General features: G+C 45.9%; 1 protein-coding gene across 5 annotated transcripts in view; it reads left to right on the top strand.

The window, feature by feature from the left end:
- LOC142575621 (rab GTPase-binding effector protein 1-like) overlaps nt 1–16,283 on the top strand; it is a 59,559-nt gene that overhangs the window by 32,257 nt on the left and 11,019 nt on the right. For 3 of the 5 annotated variants that reach the window (XM_075685131.1, XM_075685128.1, XM_075685130.1), the window contains exons 12-16: nt 6,785–7,024; nt 7,902–8,091; nt 13,942–14,108; nt 15,137–15,253; nt 16,128–16,238. In XM_075685131.1, the coding sequence (XP_075541246.1) occupies nt 6,785–7,024; nt 7,902–8,091; nt 13,942–14,108; nt 15,137–15,253; nt 16,128–16,238 (825 nt within the window). Of the gene's footprint in view, nt 1–6,784; nt 7,025–7,901; nt 8,092–8,782; nt 9,612–13,941; nt 14,109–15,136; nt 15,254–16,127; nt 16,239–16,283 lie in introns of those variants that run through there. The other 2 variants (XM_075685133.1, XM_075685132.1) reach the window with 2 other exon arrangements.

The following is a 16,283-nucleotide window of genomic DNA, read 5'->3' as shown; positions in this document are numbered from 1 at the left end:
TGCCTTGGCCTAAAGCTGTTAACATCCAAGAGGGGGGGAAAAAAGCATATTGTTGAAATCACTAAAATGGGACAAGGCTTGTGCTCTTGGGAGATGCTCTAGTGGCAGAACGAAAGGGAGTGCTTTCCTTCAGAGTGAGTCTATCTTAGATGACCAGTGGAACACGTAAATCTGCTCCCATTGAACTGGTTGAGTACAATTTCTTCAATCCAAGGCGAGGAAGAAAACATGCGGGTTCGTTATTTTACCTGAGAAACTGTAATACAATAGCACTGTGGCATCTTATTATTTGATGATTGTCAGTCAACATCAACATGACTTATCTTACCTCACAGTTGTGTGCGATTTTGCAACTTATGATGCACTACTTCTATCGACCTGCTGCTGTCTAAGAGTCTATGTTACCTGTGGTGAACTCAAACAGAACAGCGCAACTGCTTCTTGGTTGCTGCTTTTAAACCCAAATGCATATGAACCGTTGATGTCATTATATAACATATCAGGTGTCTACATGATATAGTGTTTATACTCTGACCATACCTTGTCTTTCGTAACCACACCTACTTAAGTACATATACCTACCATATTTACTCAAATCAGGCCGACCCCCAAATGGCCAAAACCGGAAAAAAAAAAAAACTTCCCTCGAATGTCAACTGAACAAAAAAGTGAGGGCAGCGTTCACAAAATGAAAACAGCATTTATTTAAGCAGAAAAACTGGCAAAAGTTCGGGAAATTTTTTTATTCGTAGAAACGATTTGTAGAGTAGAACCTCATTTTACAGTTTGGGAAAAATGCGTTAAAAGGTGTACCAACCGAGAAAACATACGATCCGAAGCAACTGAAAAATTTGACATACTCAACTATTGTAGACATCTACGTAATGCAAAGAATTGCGTGAACCGTCGCGGCGAGAGACGCCGGCGCGCGCTGAACTGATGGGGCTCCGGCGGTGACCTGGGTGGCGCTTTGTTGTTTTCCTATTGCGTAGTGTTTTAGGACAGCGACGGGAAACTGGAGCGAAGTGGAGTTGGCGGGCAATGCCAGATACCGCCAGAGTGAAACGTGACGCTCGCATTGCGGTGCCTGCGACAGGGAACTGCGGCGCAATTGTCTTATCGCCTACTAAAAGCGTGCAGTGCGCTTCCAACAGCACTATGCCCCGTGCGCTGTAAAACAAATAGGTGAAGGTGCAGTGATTGCTGTGAATGCAGCAGGTGTGGACTCTGAAGGAGATTTGCTGACACTGGAATAAGAAACTGAGTGAACGTCAGCGTTCTCACGGGTGGCTACTGTTCTCGATTGCATGCACCTCAGGCCTTTTCTGGTTTAGACGGCATCTAGCGGCCAGAAAGCATATCATACGATCACAGTTTGCAGATGTATTGAACGTTAGTGCCAAAAGAACATGTTTTCTGGGAATGTGTGGACCGGTAAAAGAATAAGCGCAACTCCATTGGGTCATTCTTTAAATGTGTAAGCATTTCTATACCTACCCAAAAAGAAAACTCGTGCGTGCATCCATCACACAAGACGACTCAATATAAAGAAATTATTGTATAAAACAGAACTTGAAAAAAGTTCACCGACGATTACAGTACTCTCTAATGTAAAATTAAAGTGCAGCTCTATAAGTGTTTTCATTTCGCAATGTATTGGCTGGTGCGGACAATTTCTCTCGTGCGGCACATTGCAAACGGAGAGAATCGATGGAATTGATAGAATCAACGGAAAGGAATCGATGTAAGCAAAGCTTTTTATGCTAGATGCTTTGAGTGACGATAATTAGCGGTGATGTCTACGGTTAAGCTTAATTTATTAAATTATGGGCTTTTACATGCCAAAACCACTTTCTGATTATGAGGCACGCCGTAGTGGAGGACTCTGGAAATTTCGACCACCCGGGGTTCTTTAACGTGCACCTAAATCTAAGTAATGGGTGTTTTCGCATTTCGCCCCCATCGAAATGCGGCCGCCGTGGCCGGGATTCGATCCCGCGACCTCGTGCTCAGCAGCCCAACACCACAGCCACTGAGCAACAACGGCGGGTAAGCTTAATTTCTTCAACGATTACCGTAAAAACCGGACTATAGGTCGGACCGGAATATAGGTCGACCCCCCAACTAACCAATCCTAAAAATGAAAAAAATATTTTTCAATAGCAAAAGTACTGAAAGACACCCTTACCTTGAAACAAATGCGACTCAGCCGGTTGCACAATGGTGACAGTATTTATTTAAATGCTGCTCGCATGTTCACCTGGCTAAGTTTTTAACAGCATCGCGCGACCATCGACCCGCGTGCTTGTGAGCACCTTATTAACGGCTCTAAGCGGCGAAACAAACGAGATACGCGCATGTATACACATGCGCTTACTTTCGCTATTTCGCCGCTCCGTGCCGTGATGATAAGGTGCTGACAAACACGCGGGTCGATGGTCGCGCGATGCTGTTAAAAATTGGCCGGGTGTGCAGTACACAGAAGGACAAAAGTGCGCAAGCGCTACTCCACATCGGAGTCGTCCGAACTAGAGTCCGATGTCGAGTGCTTCTCGCTGCCCACGTCCCATAGAGCATCGTCCTCTGTGCCGTCCAGCGCGTTGCTTATACAGCATTTTCTGAAAGACTTGCGCACCATCTCTTCGGGGAGAGATTTCCACGCCGACGACACCCAGCCACTAACAGTCGCAAGCGGTGGACGTCGCAGGCGGCCGGTGGGGGTAGTCGGGTTATCGCCCAGCATCCATTCATTATAGAGTTCGCGCACTCTATCTTTAAACGGCTTATTGAGCACAACGTCTAGTGGCTGCAGCACAGATGACAGTCCACCAGGGATGACCACGAGGTCCGTCTTGCCGTCGCGCAGGGCCCGCTTTACGTTGGCTGTGAGGTGGCCTCGAAATGAGTCCAGAACGAGCATGTTCGCGCGCTCGAAGAGAGCACCAGGTCGCCGCTTCCAGACGAGTCGGACCCACTCCAGCATCAACGATTCGTTCATAAAACCGTTTTCATTTACCCGGACGATGACGTCGCGTGGGAATTCCTTTTTCGGCAATGTTTTTCTTTTAAAAATGATGAAAGGGGGCAGCTTCTTCCCATCAGCTGTACATGCGAGCATCACAGTGAACCGCGAGTGCTCGTTGCCCGTTGTTAGAAGCTTGATTTGATTGGCTCCTTTTCTCGGAAACAGTCCGGCTTGAGGGCATATCGAACCACACTGGCGTTTCGTCGGCGTTTCCCATCTGTCCGATCATGCAGTCGCGTTGCTGCCGAAGCGCAATTACATATCGCTGAAACTCGATTAGCTTGTCCTCGAATTCTTCGGGCAGTTTCTGGCACACAGAAGTACGGCGACGTAGTGCAAAGCCCTTCCTCTTCATGAAACGCCGCACCCAGGATGGCGAGCCCTTGAATTGCGCCCTCGTCAGTCCAGAGGCGCGCGCGATCTCGATCGCTTTAAAACGGATGGATTCAGCAGTCACAGGCAGCGATCTTGCACGAAGCTCCCGGATGAAATCCGCAACCTTGTTTTCCAGTTCTGGATACGCTGCAGTCCGCCCACGCAATGAAGTTTTCTTTTGGTTGCTGCAAGCAACCAAAAGCTGCTTCTGCTTCCGCCAGTAGCGAATGCTTTTTTCCGACACTCCAAATTCGCGCTGTGCCGCCAGGTTGCCGTTAGCTTCCGCGTACTCGATGGCCTTTTTTTTGAAGGCGACGTTAAATTGCCGTCGGCTTCCGCTCATTTTTAAACAAAATGAAACAATGCAAACGCAAAATGACGGTGCTACAACGTCGCCACGCCACACCGCTGCTGATGGCGATGGCGGCTGTTTACTTCATCCGCCCATTGTTGCAAGACTTCCGTAGTTTTTCCGCCAATGTCCGGTATATAGGTCGAGGGTCGACTTTTCGCGACGGTTTTTTGAAAAAAAGTTCGACCTATATTCCGGTTTTTACGGTAGTCTAACACGAGAGTGGCGAGTTGATGTTAAACGTTACCTTGCGGGCACCAGTGCTGTTTGTCTGCGTAGTACACAGGACACGTAGGGAGAAGTGTTTGCGTGAGGCATTGTTGTGCACCATATTTCATAACCTCTGAGAGGGTTGAGCATAGTTATTGCCTCACAAGGCACATTGCCTTGTGGCAGAAGCATTAAACTTGAATTGGATTATGGGGCTGTATGTGCCAAAACCGCAATCGGATTATGAGGCACACCGTAGTGGTGGACCCCGGATTAATTTTGAAAGCGTGACATCCTTTAGCGTGCCCCAAAATCCAAGTGCACGTACGTTTTCTATTTCGCTCGTGTTAATCGTGTTTATTTGAAATCGGTAGCGGTTATCTGAGACTTCAGTTGCTTCATTTATATGCAACATGCATTGTATCCAGCATCGGCCGACTTTGCTATGGCACTCACTTGCCAAGGTCGCTGATGAGCATGACAGCAGGACAACTATAACGATGACTCAGTGATGATGATGGAATGATGAAAAAGGAATGACATCGATAGAATGACTAAGGTGGTGGGACGACGACAACTAGATGACTATCCTTAAAGGATGACGATGACATAACAACCGGATGATGGCAACAGGATAACGAAGCTGGCAAAGCAGCGATGGCACAGCCACGACCTCGTGACACCATGACGGTGACAGTATGACAACGAATGCATGACTGTCTGATGACGAAGCAATGACTACAGTGGCACAATCATGATTATGTGGTGGTAGCATAATTGCAGTAGAATTACGAAGAAGGGATGACACCAATAGAACGATGAAAGTGGTTTGACGGCCACGGCGTGACGAAAGTGGGATGATGTTTCTGAAGTTATGACAATGGTGTAACAACCACAGCATGACAACAGTGGCATGCCGACAGTCGGATGGTGAAGTTAGAATGATGACTACGGAACAACTACAAGGGCATAATGATTGTATGGCGACGAATGCGTGATGACGACTGTATGATGGCGATTCAGTAATGACAATGGCATAACAGTGGTGTGAAGACAATGGAATGATGACGGTGGTATGACAAAATGGGTTGACATTTCTGAAATGATGAAGATAATAAAACAACAGCGTGATGACAACCGTATAGAGTGGTACGACGACTACTGTGTGACGACGGCATCACAACCACAAGCACATACTTAGTGGCCCAAGCTATTAACCCTTTCAGGGTCAATGATGTAAATATATGGCGCTGCGAACAAGTCCAAAATGGTCGGTGCCATATATTTATGGCGCCGTCTGTACGTTTAAAAACTGCGCCAATTTCCTAACTTTTTATTTTCTATCATGTGCTGCCACTATGTGGGGATGCAGGGAATTTTTTTTCACGCATCTCCTGCTCTCGGTTTTCGTTTCAAGGTTTGTTTTAGAGCTAGTTTGCTCCAGTGCATCTATATACTGCCACCAGCGCATTGGAGTGCGCGCGGGCGGGCAGTAGTTTCAGCTTCTTGTGCTTGCAGAATTTATGGCTATCTCGTTACTAATCGCTCAAGGGGCGACTGCTTGTTTCTCGCTCGTTTAGTGCTTACAGGGGTGCATATAGGAAGGATGCCGCCGTGCACACGTTTCCAGTTTTTCTTTCTTTTTTTTTTTTTTTTTTGAGACTTGCGAAAACTAATTGCCTCTGGTTGGTGATAAAATGAAGATTAGCAGATGTCTGTCACACATTTAGCTTTTTTTGACGGGCTCCCAACCACACAGTTTTCTTGAATGCGTGCACCTACGCAGTTTGATTATGTTATAGACGTACATATTAGTGTAAGAGCAGGAACGTTTGAGACTTTCAAAATATTCTAGTGTGCGCATTTTCAAAGCCCTAAACTATGTGTATAATAATGCATCAACTTTTTCATTCTTATAAGCTTATTTTGTTTATTATTGTTGTTGTTCATGAATGAATAGTACATATGTACTAACACAAAATATTTTTTTCTCACGGTCACCCCAGAAAAATTACGGTAAACTTTTTTTGAAATAGGTCCCTAAGAATAATTGGAATCTGCAATTAAAAAAAATCAAACCTGGGCGGTCGCATATGGCGAAAAAAATCGACCCTGTAAGAGTTAAACAACTTTGGCCATTAAGGTCGGTGTAGACGGTGTGATGACATTGACATGACGGAGCTGGTGTGACAACATTGGAATAACCGCAACAGCTCAAGACCATGAGCACATACATAGTGACCTGAGTTGTCACCCTTCGCCTGAATCCGCTATGCTTCTCAAGATTTGCAGTGGAATGTCACTGAAGTACAAGGACAACTTCTGCCGGCAGGTGGCGCTACAATCCACTTTGTTGTGTACGGGTGATGTGTTGAGTGGAGGGACACCTTAGAATACGGAGGTCACGGTGGCTTCTTGTTCACTTTTGCAGAGCAGCACTGTTATGGGCGAACGTGATCGCTGGGATGCAGTTTCATGCAGCAGACAACACCTGTGCATTACTTAGGCATCGGTGTACAGCAAAGACAAACATTGTTGTCCTTTCCTGGTGATTGCCTTCATTTCTCAGCATTTCATTGAGGAACTAGTTCTTGTATGCATTTCAGCTAGCTGTCATCACTGTAATTTGAGAGGAGCAATAATTCCTCCTTTTTGTACATTCATGCTGCTGTGTTGTTGTTTACTTTGTTACCAAGAGCACTTCAGACCCCACACCCTACATCACCAAAAGCCAAGCTTTGATACTTTTAATGCTGTTGCATCAAAGAATTGTTCCATGTTGACTTGTGGAACTCGAACCCCTTGTCCGGTGTTTGCCACAGGTGTCTGAGCTCCAGGCCCGCCTGGGGGCATCCGAGGCAGCCCTGGCAGAGACCCAGCAGGCGCATGCCGAAGTTTCGCAGCAGGCAAACGAGGAGCTGTCACGGCTGCATTCCCAGCTGGTGAGCCTGCGGGACCAGGCCGAGCGGTTGAGCCAGGAGAACCAGCAGCTACTGGGACGATACGTGGCCAAGGCGAGGCAGCTGCAGGACCAGCCCATCAATCTGCCCGACTCCCTCGAGGTGAGCACGAGGCTACTTCGTGAATTAAAGGTCACATTGAACTGGAATCTCGGGTACTTTTGTAGAAGCTTGAAATCTTGGCGACTTAAAAAGGGGAAGCGCGTGCACGTGACATTCAACTGATTGCAGAAAACGAACCACATCGGGCTGTCACATTGTGTTGTGAGCGGCCACATTTACGCAACATCATAAAGGTAAGTTGTAGGGAGAGGGCCTATAGCAGGACTGGGAGAGTACAAAAATGTGACAGTTCAAAAGGCGCTAGAACGAACCGTACAAAAGAATAAGGGAAAACAAACATTAAATAGCTGTTCTAAATATACATACGCGGAAATGGTAAATAGAAAGCAGTAAGCAATGGAAGAAAATGCGCTGATAAATAAAACTTGAAGGCAAAATGATATCGAGATCAAGGAGGCACAAAAATTGAAGTGGGAGTGATGCCAGCGAGGTACTAATAACATAAGTTCAAGTTGACTAAGGCTACACACACAAAAACAAAGGTTAATGATTTGTTAGAACGTCAAGAAATACTTCAACTGGTAATAAACGGATAGCATAAGGAGGACGGGATGTAGGATGTGGCACTGTGAAAGCTTTCACTGAGCTACCATGCAACATTCGGGCTTGGTAGTTCATGCAGTGATTTTGTCTGCCATGAAGGCTCTGACTGGTTGCGTTTGTGCATGCATTTCGGAGGCCGCTGCATACATTACTGTAGCGAACAAAGATAGCATTGCACACATCGCAACGAAAGAATGGTTACCGAGAAGTTGGAGGCGTCTGCTATGAGAATCTGCTGCTGTCATAGATGAATTTCTAACTGGAGGAACCGTGGAAGTCTTATTTTTTTTTCCCCCGTCTTTCTTCCGTGCAGGAGCTTCGTTTCCAGTGCCTGCAGCTGCAGGAAGACCTGATCAAGGTGCAGCTAGACAAAGAGACCCTAGAAGAAAACCTCCGGGGCCAGATCCTATTCCTGCGCGACCAGGCCAGCTCGGAGATGAACTGCAAGCAGCAGATTGAGCGCACCCTCACCCAGGAAGCCGAGCAGCTACGCCGGCAGCTAGGTGAGAGGGGGAGACCTGCCCTGCTCGTCTTGTGCATTTCTCACTGGATTTTTTTGGTATCATCAAGTTATTATAGTTAATTTCTTTTCAGTTTTCTTGATTATAGTCAGGCTGTTTGTTGATCTTTTGTTCAATAGATGATAGTTCATTTTAGAAACAAGGCTTACAGACTCAGCCCAGTGGCAACGTGTTTGTTCATCAAGCCATGAGGTCATGGGTTCAATTTTCTATGTTGGTGGCCTTATTTCAACTTGAGCAAGAGACGGTGGGAACGAGAGGCAAGGCTGGGAGGTTAACGTCAACCCTTAACGTTCCTACAGTAGCTGAGTAAAAAAAAAAAATCATTTTACCTAGGCTTAGAGGTACCCTATTGGTGAAAACCAAACTAGAGCTGTTCATTAGGCCTTTATTCCAAGCCTACTGTGTGTCTTTAAAAATGGCAGGCTTACATGGAAAGACAACGATTAAGGCATGCTGGCTTAATTTTCCTCTGTAATTCAGCGAAGGAAGGTAATGACAGAGTTATAGTCCTTGGGTTAACGTCTGCCTTTCCATTTTCCTCTTTTGTTTAGGACATAACGCCCCATTGCTTAATTAACTTTGTTGCATTGACGAAGACATGTTGTGGGTCCTTCAGTGACTAGAAGAGATTAAGTGTTTCCAATTGCCTTTGTCTCTGTGTCTCTCCCAGAAGTTCCTGGAGACTGCTACCTGTCTTCCCTGTAGTACCTTCATGCTGTGTGGGCAGCCCTCCCGCCAGTCTTCCTTATTCCTTCCTGCTCCTGCCTGCTGCCTTCCTGTGTGTCCTCCCCTATGTGTACCGCATCTGTGCATGACCTGTTGCGTGACTGCCAAGCGTGTCATCTTCCTCCTGTGCTCCTCCTCTCTATTGGACTCATTTTTAACAAAGCTACCTATACATGCTCATTGTAGATGGAACACGCATGGCCTCATTCTTTTTATGCTTGAGCTTTTTATTTCCTTTTGCTATTTGGCTTTTTCTTCTGTATCTATATATTTTTCCTCTCTGCTTTCTAGTGGTCTGTATGCCTGTGCTTTTTGCTTTCTGCGCCTAATACTTGTGCCGCGACATCTCGTGTTCACTCTTCTATGTGCACATGCTGTCGTGGTATGCTTGTGGAGTGTTGGTTGTCTGTAATATACCTATGTAAAGTTTGTGACTGAGAATGTGTGCTTGCTGGTGGCAGTGATTGCTCCCAGTAAGGCGGTTTTGGGGAAAAAAAATAGTGCCACTGTGGAAGTCTACTGCAGGCAGCACGTTCATATGTAGGAGCATTTAAGGTGACACTAAAGAATACACTGGTGCTCCAACAAATGTCCAGAGCATCACCCTTACCCAGAATGAACTTTCCGTAAGTAAAGAGGTGAAGTAGGCGTAGGAAAGAATTGGCACCAAAGCTACGAAAGCAGGGAACCAGCTCCCAATGTCGCCTTCTGTGTGATCTGTTGTTAATGTATTGTCGTCGGCTGCTGACAATAAAATGGCAAATTGCATTAGATTTGAATGTGAAGGAAAAAGGAATTAGGTCAATTTTCAATAAATTTTCTTGTGGAGCATTGCCAATGTTACCTGTCTGCGCTGTTCTGCCGGCACCATTTGCGCAATAAAAACGCGCTCTCAATGTGCCCCTCTAAATCACCAGAGCTATAGAATCAGGCACAGCTTTCGTTTGAGGCAGGTGCTCAAGTCATCTGTGATATTTTATTGCAGTAGCAATTATATAGACATTCCAGGCACATTTCTGTCATTGGCGGGACCGGGATGTTACGTATAAAGTCCAAGCACGATAACATTGTTGCCGTGCGCCGTATGTTGTATGTGCGAGTGAAACTTGCGAGGGTCAACCGACGATTGCGGATCAATCTCGCGTGCGCAAGGGAGGAAAGTGGGAAGGAAGCCCACTGTCTTCCATCACGTGCGAGTCACCGGGGAGCGGGCAGGGACGGTGGTGGGGGGTAGGGTTGTTCTACTCTGCCGCTGGCTGTGTAGAGCCCGGCTGCACGGATGCCCTACCTTGAAAGTTATCTGCGATGTGGGCAAAGGGCACTGAGGGATGGTAGCTTCGTGTGCACTGTGCTTTCGATGTTTTGTTCACATTGAAGCGAAAGGCAGCACGAAGGTCAATTCGCTCCCTGCTGCTGCCGCGCTTCCTCACTCCGGCGTTTTGACGAGTTTCCACAGTCATCGTGGGAGTTGTGTTCATATTTACCTATGCGTATGTGACACCGTGCGTGTTAGTTTAGTTGGTAAGCGAATGTTCACAAGTTTATACGGCCTATAGAACTACTATTCTTACTTCGTATAGCTGTCTAGTAATTTGCTATCGCAATGCATGCTTCGCCTTTCAGGTGAAACTGACTTTCTTATTTACTAGATCGCCTCCTGGTGCAGAACAAGGGAACGGGACTGTGGCTTGTTGTTCTAGTGAGACTCCTGCACACCTTCAGTCTTATTTTAAAGGTTAAAAGTGAAAGTTTAAATTGTCCCACAGCAAACTGCGAACTGATATTCCTTTCATGTTTAGAAACATGCTACGCCTGTTAATCCTCAAGAAAGCACTGAGTTAATGCCGACATGTGGCTGTGCTTAAGCCATGCTGTCCATTATCTGTAAAGGTTAGAACGGTTGCCGAGCCATACTGTAGCCACTCAAGGTTGTTTAAACTAATCGCAAGTACCAGGTGGCTGCGTATGCTTGCGTGTTCTTGCATGTTCTTGTGTTCGTCTGGCACATTTACAAAGCTTTGTAGGGACACTTAGTGCTTGCATGGTGCAGAACTGTATGCAAGCTTTAATATGCATGTGTTGCCTTTCATCACTAGGCACTAAAAGCAATGTCAGGATGAACAGAATGTACAGATGGATCTGCACCTATCCTAAATATCGGCATATCTTACAGATTTTTCTATGCAAGAATGCGAGTTCACTTTTTACCGTGCCTGCAGTATGGTCAACAGTACAGAAAATTTATTTATCTACTTTTGTTCAGCGTTGTAGTTCATACTTTGAATCTTGTGATAGTTCAGGCGACGAGGCGTTCCACTTTCACCTGTCACACAGCCCCATGTGTGTCATGCACCATTGCTATTCTGGTAAGTGCAGGTGTTGCATGCAACTTTGACTGCGTGACACTGGCAGTTTAGGCTGCGTTGTGCAAATTCGGCTCGATGCTTTCTAGCTAAACATAAGCGTAGCCCATTCTGGCCAGTAAACGCACAGATGAACTTGGTAGGCATGCTTGCTGTATTTCTTAGCTGGTCGCCAAAAAACATGAACACTACTTCCATGGCCGTCAGTCTAACTTGTGTCCGTAATCTCAGGCCTGATCACTGGTTAGCCACTCGATAACCGGCAAACTTCCTGCGATGGTTTCCAGCCACCAATATGCAGGCAAGCAGGGAAATGTAGCCTCGGCCGCACTGCCTTGGCTGTTAGGCCTAACCAGCACTCCTTCATTTGAGTGTCGGTGACCCAAGTTAAGATTGGATGACGAGTCGATGCCGATCTATTCGCAGCAGCCATACAGCCTGTGTGGCTCTCAGAAAGTCAAGAAACCATCTTGCGAACGAAAGTGACAGTTCTGGGGACTACCTGAACCATTCCAACAGTGTGTATGCGAATAAGGTCTTAAATCGAGCGAGACTCTGTACAGCATTGAAATCATTGGCCTAATAAAATAAGTGGTGGTGTCACAGAAATGTCTGAACTTGACAAATGTGGTGGCGGTGGCCGTAAACAAATTCCTCATCTTTGGCTTTATTTTGCTGTGAGCTTTGCAATGGCGATGTGACTTGCTCACCCAAATTGAAACTGTCGGTCGTACGCATTTGAAACATTCATATTCGTTCATGTCGAATACATCTAAAATTTCGAATACTAAAATTCGATCCAATGCAATTACCGAATAGCACAGTATTTGATTGAATATTTGAAAATATCGTATATCTGCCAGAGCCTGCAAAAACGCTTGTGCACCATGCTTTGTGTGTGTGTTAACACTTTCCTGTCTGCACCTGTTCCGCCCGTTAACCCACTCGCGATGGTCGCAAATTCGTATTTTGCAGCTTTCCGAGCGCTCTCGGAAAGCTAGCTCCATTTATCGGGCTCTTTAGAAACTATTTGGGCAGTTTCAGTTTTCCTTTTCCGTCGCACGCGGATTTTTAAAACGCCTCCAAAGAAGGGGCGAGGTTGGCGTGATGAGCGCTCGTAGTTTCCAAGATGGCATCAGCGTCGCGCACCACTCATACAAATATCGGAATACTACCGATTATAATGCATCTGCACACGGGCTTTTGGACTTTGGAAGCAGCACTGACATGGAAGACAAACTTCGGTTCACCAGATTTGAGAACAGAGTTTCGCTCTCTTTGCCGAACCGTTTCAAAGCTGCCATGCACTAATATAAAGATATCCTGTGTGTTCTGAAGGTCGCAGTTCTTGTCTAGGGGTTTTTAACATCTTTCGGTTGAGATCGTTTGACCACGCAGTAAATCAAGTTTTGCGCGGAAAGATGGCCAGGAGTCGAGTTCCACATTGCGTTAGGGCTAGTCACTAGAGTTAGTATTTTCTTTTTTATCTCAAGAAATTTTTAAGTAGAAAGAATATTTGCTGGAACATTGCGCAGGTTCTTTGTGTTGGAAATGTTTATTCTGAAAAATTTTAAGGTCTTTCTGTGCAAAGCAATAAGAAGTTTTTAACAACTTCTTCTTTCTTTCTGCAAAATTCTTTAGATATATATTTTCTTTCAAATTTTCTTCAATGGCTAGTGCCAACAGAAAAAAAACTTCTTCCTCTTCAATTTGTATCAAGCATGTTCTGTGATAGGAAGAAAGTATTTAATAGGCTGCTGCCCAAGAACGGCTGCTTTGCCCTCAGGCATGAAAGTGTTAAAGGGCTCTTCACCAGGCACCATTTTCAAATTTCGGTTACGCACTGGAAGTTGTGAGGCATTCCACCGAAATAATTTTTTAACTCGGTTCGTTATTGGAGAAGATAGAAGAAATTGAACAGTCCTGTTACCATGCCATGCTGCCAGGAGGCAAGCGCCATTTTCAACAGACGCACTTTCCCGCTTTGCCTTGAACAGCACCAGCAGGCAGCGGTCCTTCCCTGTCTTCTCCCACACCGTTGCCGAGGGACCATGTTTTGATCACGTGACGAGCCCCGCCTCCTTTCCTTTTTTGTTCTCTTCCTCTTCTGCTGCGCAATGTACTTCCAGTGGCAGCATTGCGCATTGCGCATTCCATTCTTAGTGGTGCATCTTGTGTAGGAGGCAGCGGTGCATCATGCGTAAAGAAGGCGTTGGCATGCCAGCGACTTCGTGGATTTTAAAGTGTTTTCACGCATTACTGCCACTCTGGTGCCGTGAGAGTTCTCAGAACTTACTGGGTTGAATATATTGCTCCTTCAGAATGCAACATGGTCCATCCTTGCCACCAGTCAACGAAATAAGTACGAGTAGACATTTGAAATCTGTGATGTCACAGCGCGCTGGTGGGGGAACTCGTGGAGGCATCGCCACCTACCTTTCATTCTTGCCTCGTTTTCTTGCTTACCTGGCCTGCTCTTGTGGTAATAGTGACAGCTTTGCAGTTGCAGGAGCGCAGTTTTACTTTACTAATACGGTTTAACACAACATTCCTCCTTATTTTTCATTAGTCCTGTATTAATACCAGCTCATTGGTATTGAATTCAACTACTCTCCCGTGCTTTTGAGAACCGGCTGACTACTACAGACAATACCACTGTCCTCCTCTGAGGACCAACTGATTGGCTATGAATTTGGACCAGTTGCTTGGTCGTGGGGGCTTGAACGATGTTCTCTTTCAGATCTGCTAACGGGCGTTCGTGAGCAGCTGGAGAAGGAGCGGCAGCTCCGGGAGCAGAAAGAGAAGTGCCTGCAGGCATGCGAGGCGCGGCTGGCCCATTTGACAAGCCAGCTGGACGATCGGGTGGTCTCGCTGCAGAGGGGCCACGACCAGCTCACCACTACAAAGGCAAGCCTCTTGTCTTACAAAGAAAAGCATGTTTATTTGGGTGAGGGTATTTCTGGTTGAGGCATTTTCCTTGTAACTTGTAGTTTCTAAACACGGATTTCATTTAAAGGAGCACTGGAACATTTTAGTGGTGCTATGGTTCTTTTCTTTTTATGCCCCCCCCCCTTTTATATGAGCAGTGTGTCCACTCAGCTTTGCAAGAAATACTGGGAAATGTTGGAGCACCCTGACATGTAATAACTTCTACAAATGAACATTGCGATAAAGGGCTGGCTGAGAGTAATTACTATAGACTTTAAGTAAGTAAAAGTGTTTTTCTGTGAAGGTAAAATTTGCTAGTATTGTCTTTTTTTTTTCTTTTTGCCAGAATTGGAGGCACGTTACGTTTCTTTCGCTTAAAAAATCGGGCATACATTCAATTTCTATGTTGTTTAGAAGCTCTAATATAATTCTTATGTTAGTTTACTAGTTTGAAGCCATAAAAAGTGGCGTGCATTTGATTTAGGGACATGTTAGAATGTGGGCGAACACTTCCAAATCAATAAATGCAGGTGCGGTCTGCCGTTTTTGTTGCTTCTTGCTTAATTCGACCCACTGGATAATTCAACCAATTTCATCGGTTTCATCGGGGTCAAATTAACAGAAGGCAAGCGTGTTAAATTGCAGTGCAAAAGCCTCACATCTGTGAATGTCCAAATCTGGGTTGTGAAGTGGTTGGCTCTTATTGCCTACACCGACCATGTAAAACAATAGTTTACCCGGCAAGTCAGAACAGATTCACTTTAGAAAATGGGGCACTAAATCAAATAAACTGACACCACACCAAAGTCATTGTTCTTGATGCTGTGTCTTGGCGTCTCTTTCCAGTGCTGCTTATTCTGCAGCGCTTTTTCTGGAATTAGCACTAGATGTAAACTGCGGGCGCTCAAATAGGTGCGTGCCATATGCAAAACCGAGATAGTATTGTTCTGGAGCAAAAGGCTATTGGTGTCAATATCACCTTCATGCTGCTGGCTGTTTCCACGTAGGAGAAACTGGAAGAAGAGGTTACGCGGCTGAGAGGTCGAGTGCAGACCTTGCAGATGGAACTGGACAACAGCGAGGCAGTCCAACGGGACTTTGTCAAGCTGTCACAGTCCCTCCAGGTATGCTAGCACCTGTTCGGACTGTTAGCATCTGTCTGTCATCAGTTTGCCCTGCTGTGTGTTTCACTTCTCTTGTTGAACACAATGAACACAAGGGCTCAAAAAAAAAAAAGTAAGCGAGTGGTCGCAACGCTACGAGGCAACACTAAACTGTGTGCTAGGTCAAGTGTGCAAATTTTCATTTGGAACATTAATGAACACAAGATCGCGTGTTCAATCCCCGGCCATAGTGGCGGTTTTTCTGAGGGTGGATAAATGACAAGAACACATGTTTTCAACCTAAGCTTTCTTGTGAGTAGGACAAGTTGTGATGCTGTGACCGTTTGACTGTAAAGATGAGGAAGGAATGTGGAGAGGGGTTGTGACAAGAGAAAAGGAGGATGTGGTTAGGGTGTGGTGTCGATTGATAAGTTGCATTGGTGATGACATCATCCTGCTGTGGTGGACGAACACCTGTGCTTTGTCCCGGCAGAAAGGACGTGACCCTGTGGCCCGTGCTATACTGGTGCTCTGGGCTGACGGCTTTCGTAACACTGCCTAGACGGCTTGAAATGTAGTCTCCTGTTGATCAATGAAGAGCGAAGCAGCATGTATGAGAAGTGGCGTTATGGCGCTAAAAGATGAGAAGCTTGATGGTAGCAAGAGGGTGCGAGGACAGTTGAACCCGTGTGAAGCTTCACTTGCTCCTACAGTTGCCTTTGATGGATTTTTTTGTTGTTTTTGGCTTGCTAGGAAGGCTGCAGCATTGTTATCTGTTTTGGGACCATGCATATGTCACTGAACCATAGGTCATTTTGTGTCAATTGTCACGGTGGTGCCTCCGTTTAGAAAGGCTCTTGAGACGCCACCCAGCTCCCAACTTTGCACTGCCCAGGTCGAGCTGGAGAAGATCCGGCAGTCTGACAGTGAAGTCCGATGGCAGCACGAAGATGATGTGAATGAATGCAATGGCTGTAAAAAGGCCCTGCACTCTCGCAAGGAAAAGGTGAGCATGGTGGTTCTAGTGCCTCTTTGTTATCTTATGTTGCTA

This window comes from Dermacentor variabilis, chromosome 3 (assembly GCF_050947875.1).
Source record: "Dermacentor variabilis isolate Ectoservices chromosome 3, ASM5094787v1, whole genome shotgun sequence".
Classification (NCBI taxonomy): domain Eukaryota; kingdom Metazoa; phylum Arthropoda; class Arachnida; order Ixodida; family Ixodidae; genus Dermacentor; species Dermacentor variabilis.
The sequence above is the reverse complement of the archived record's forward strand: the minus strand, read 5'-3'. Positions and strand labels throughout refer to the sequence as shown.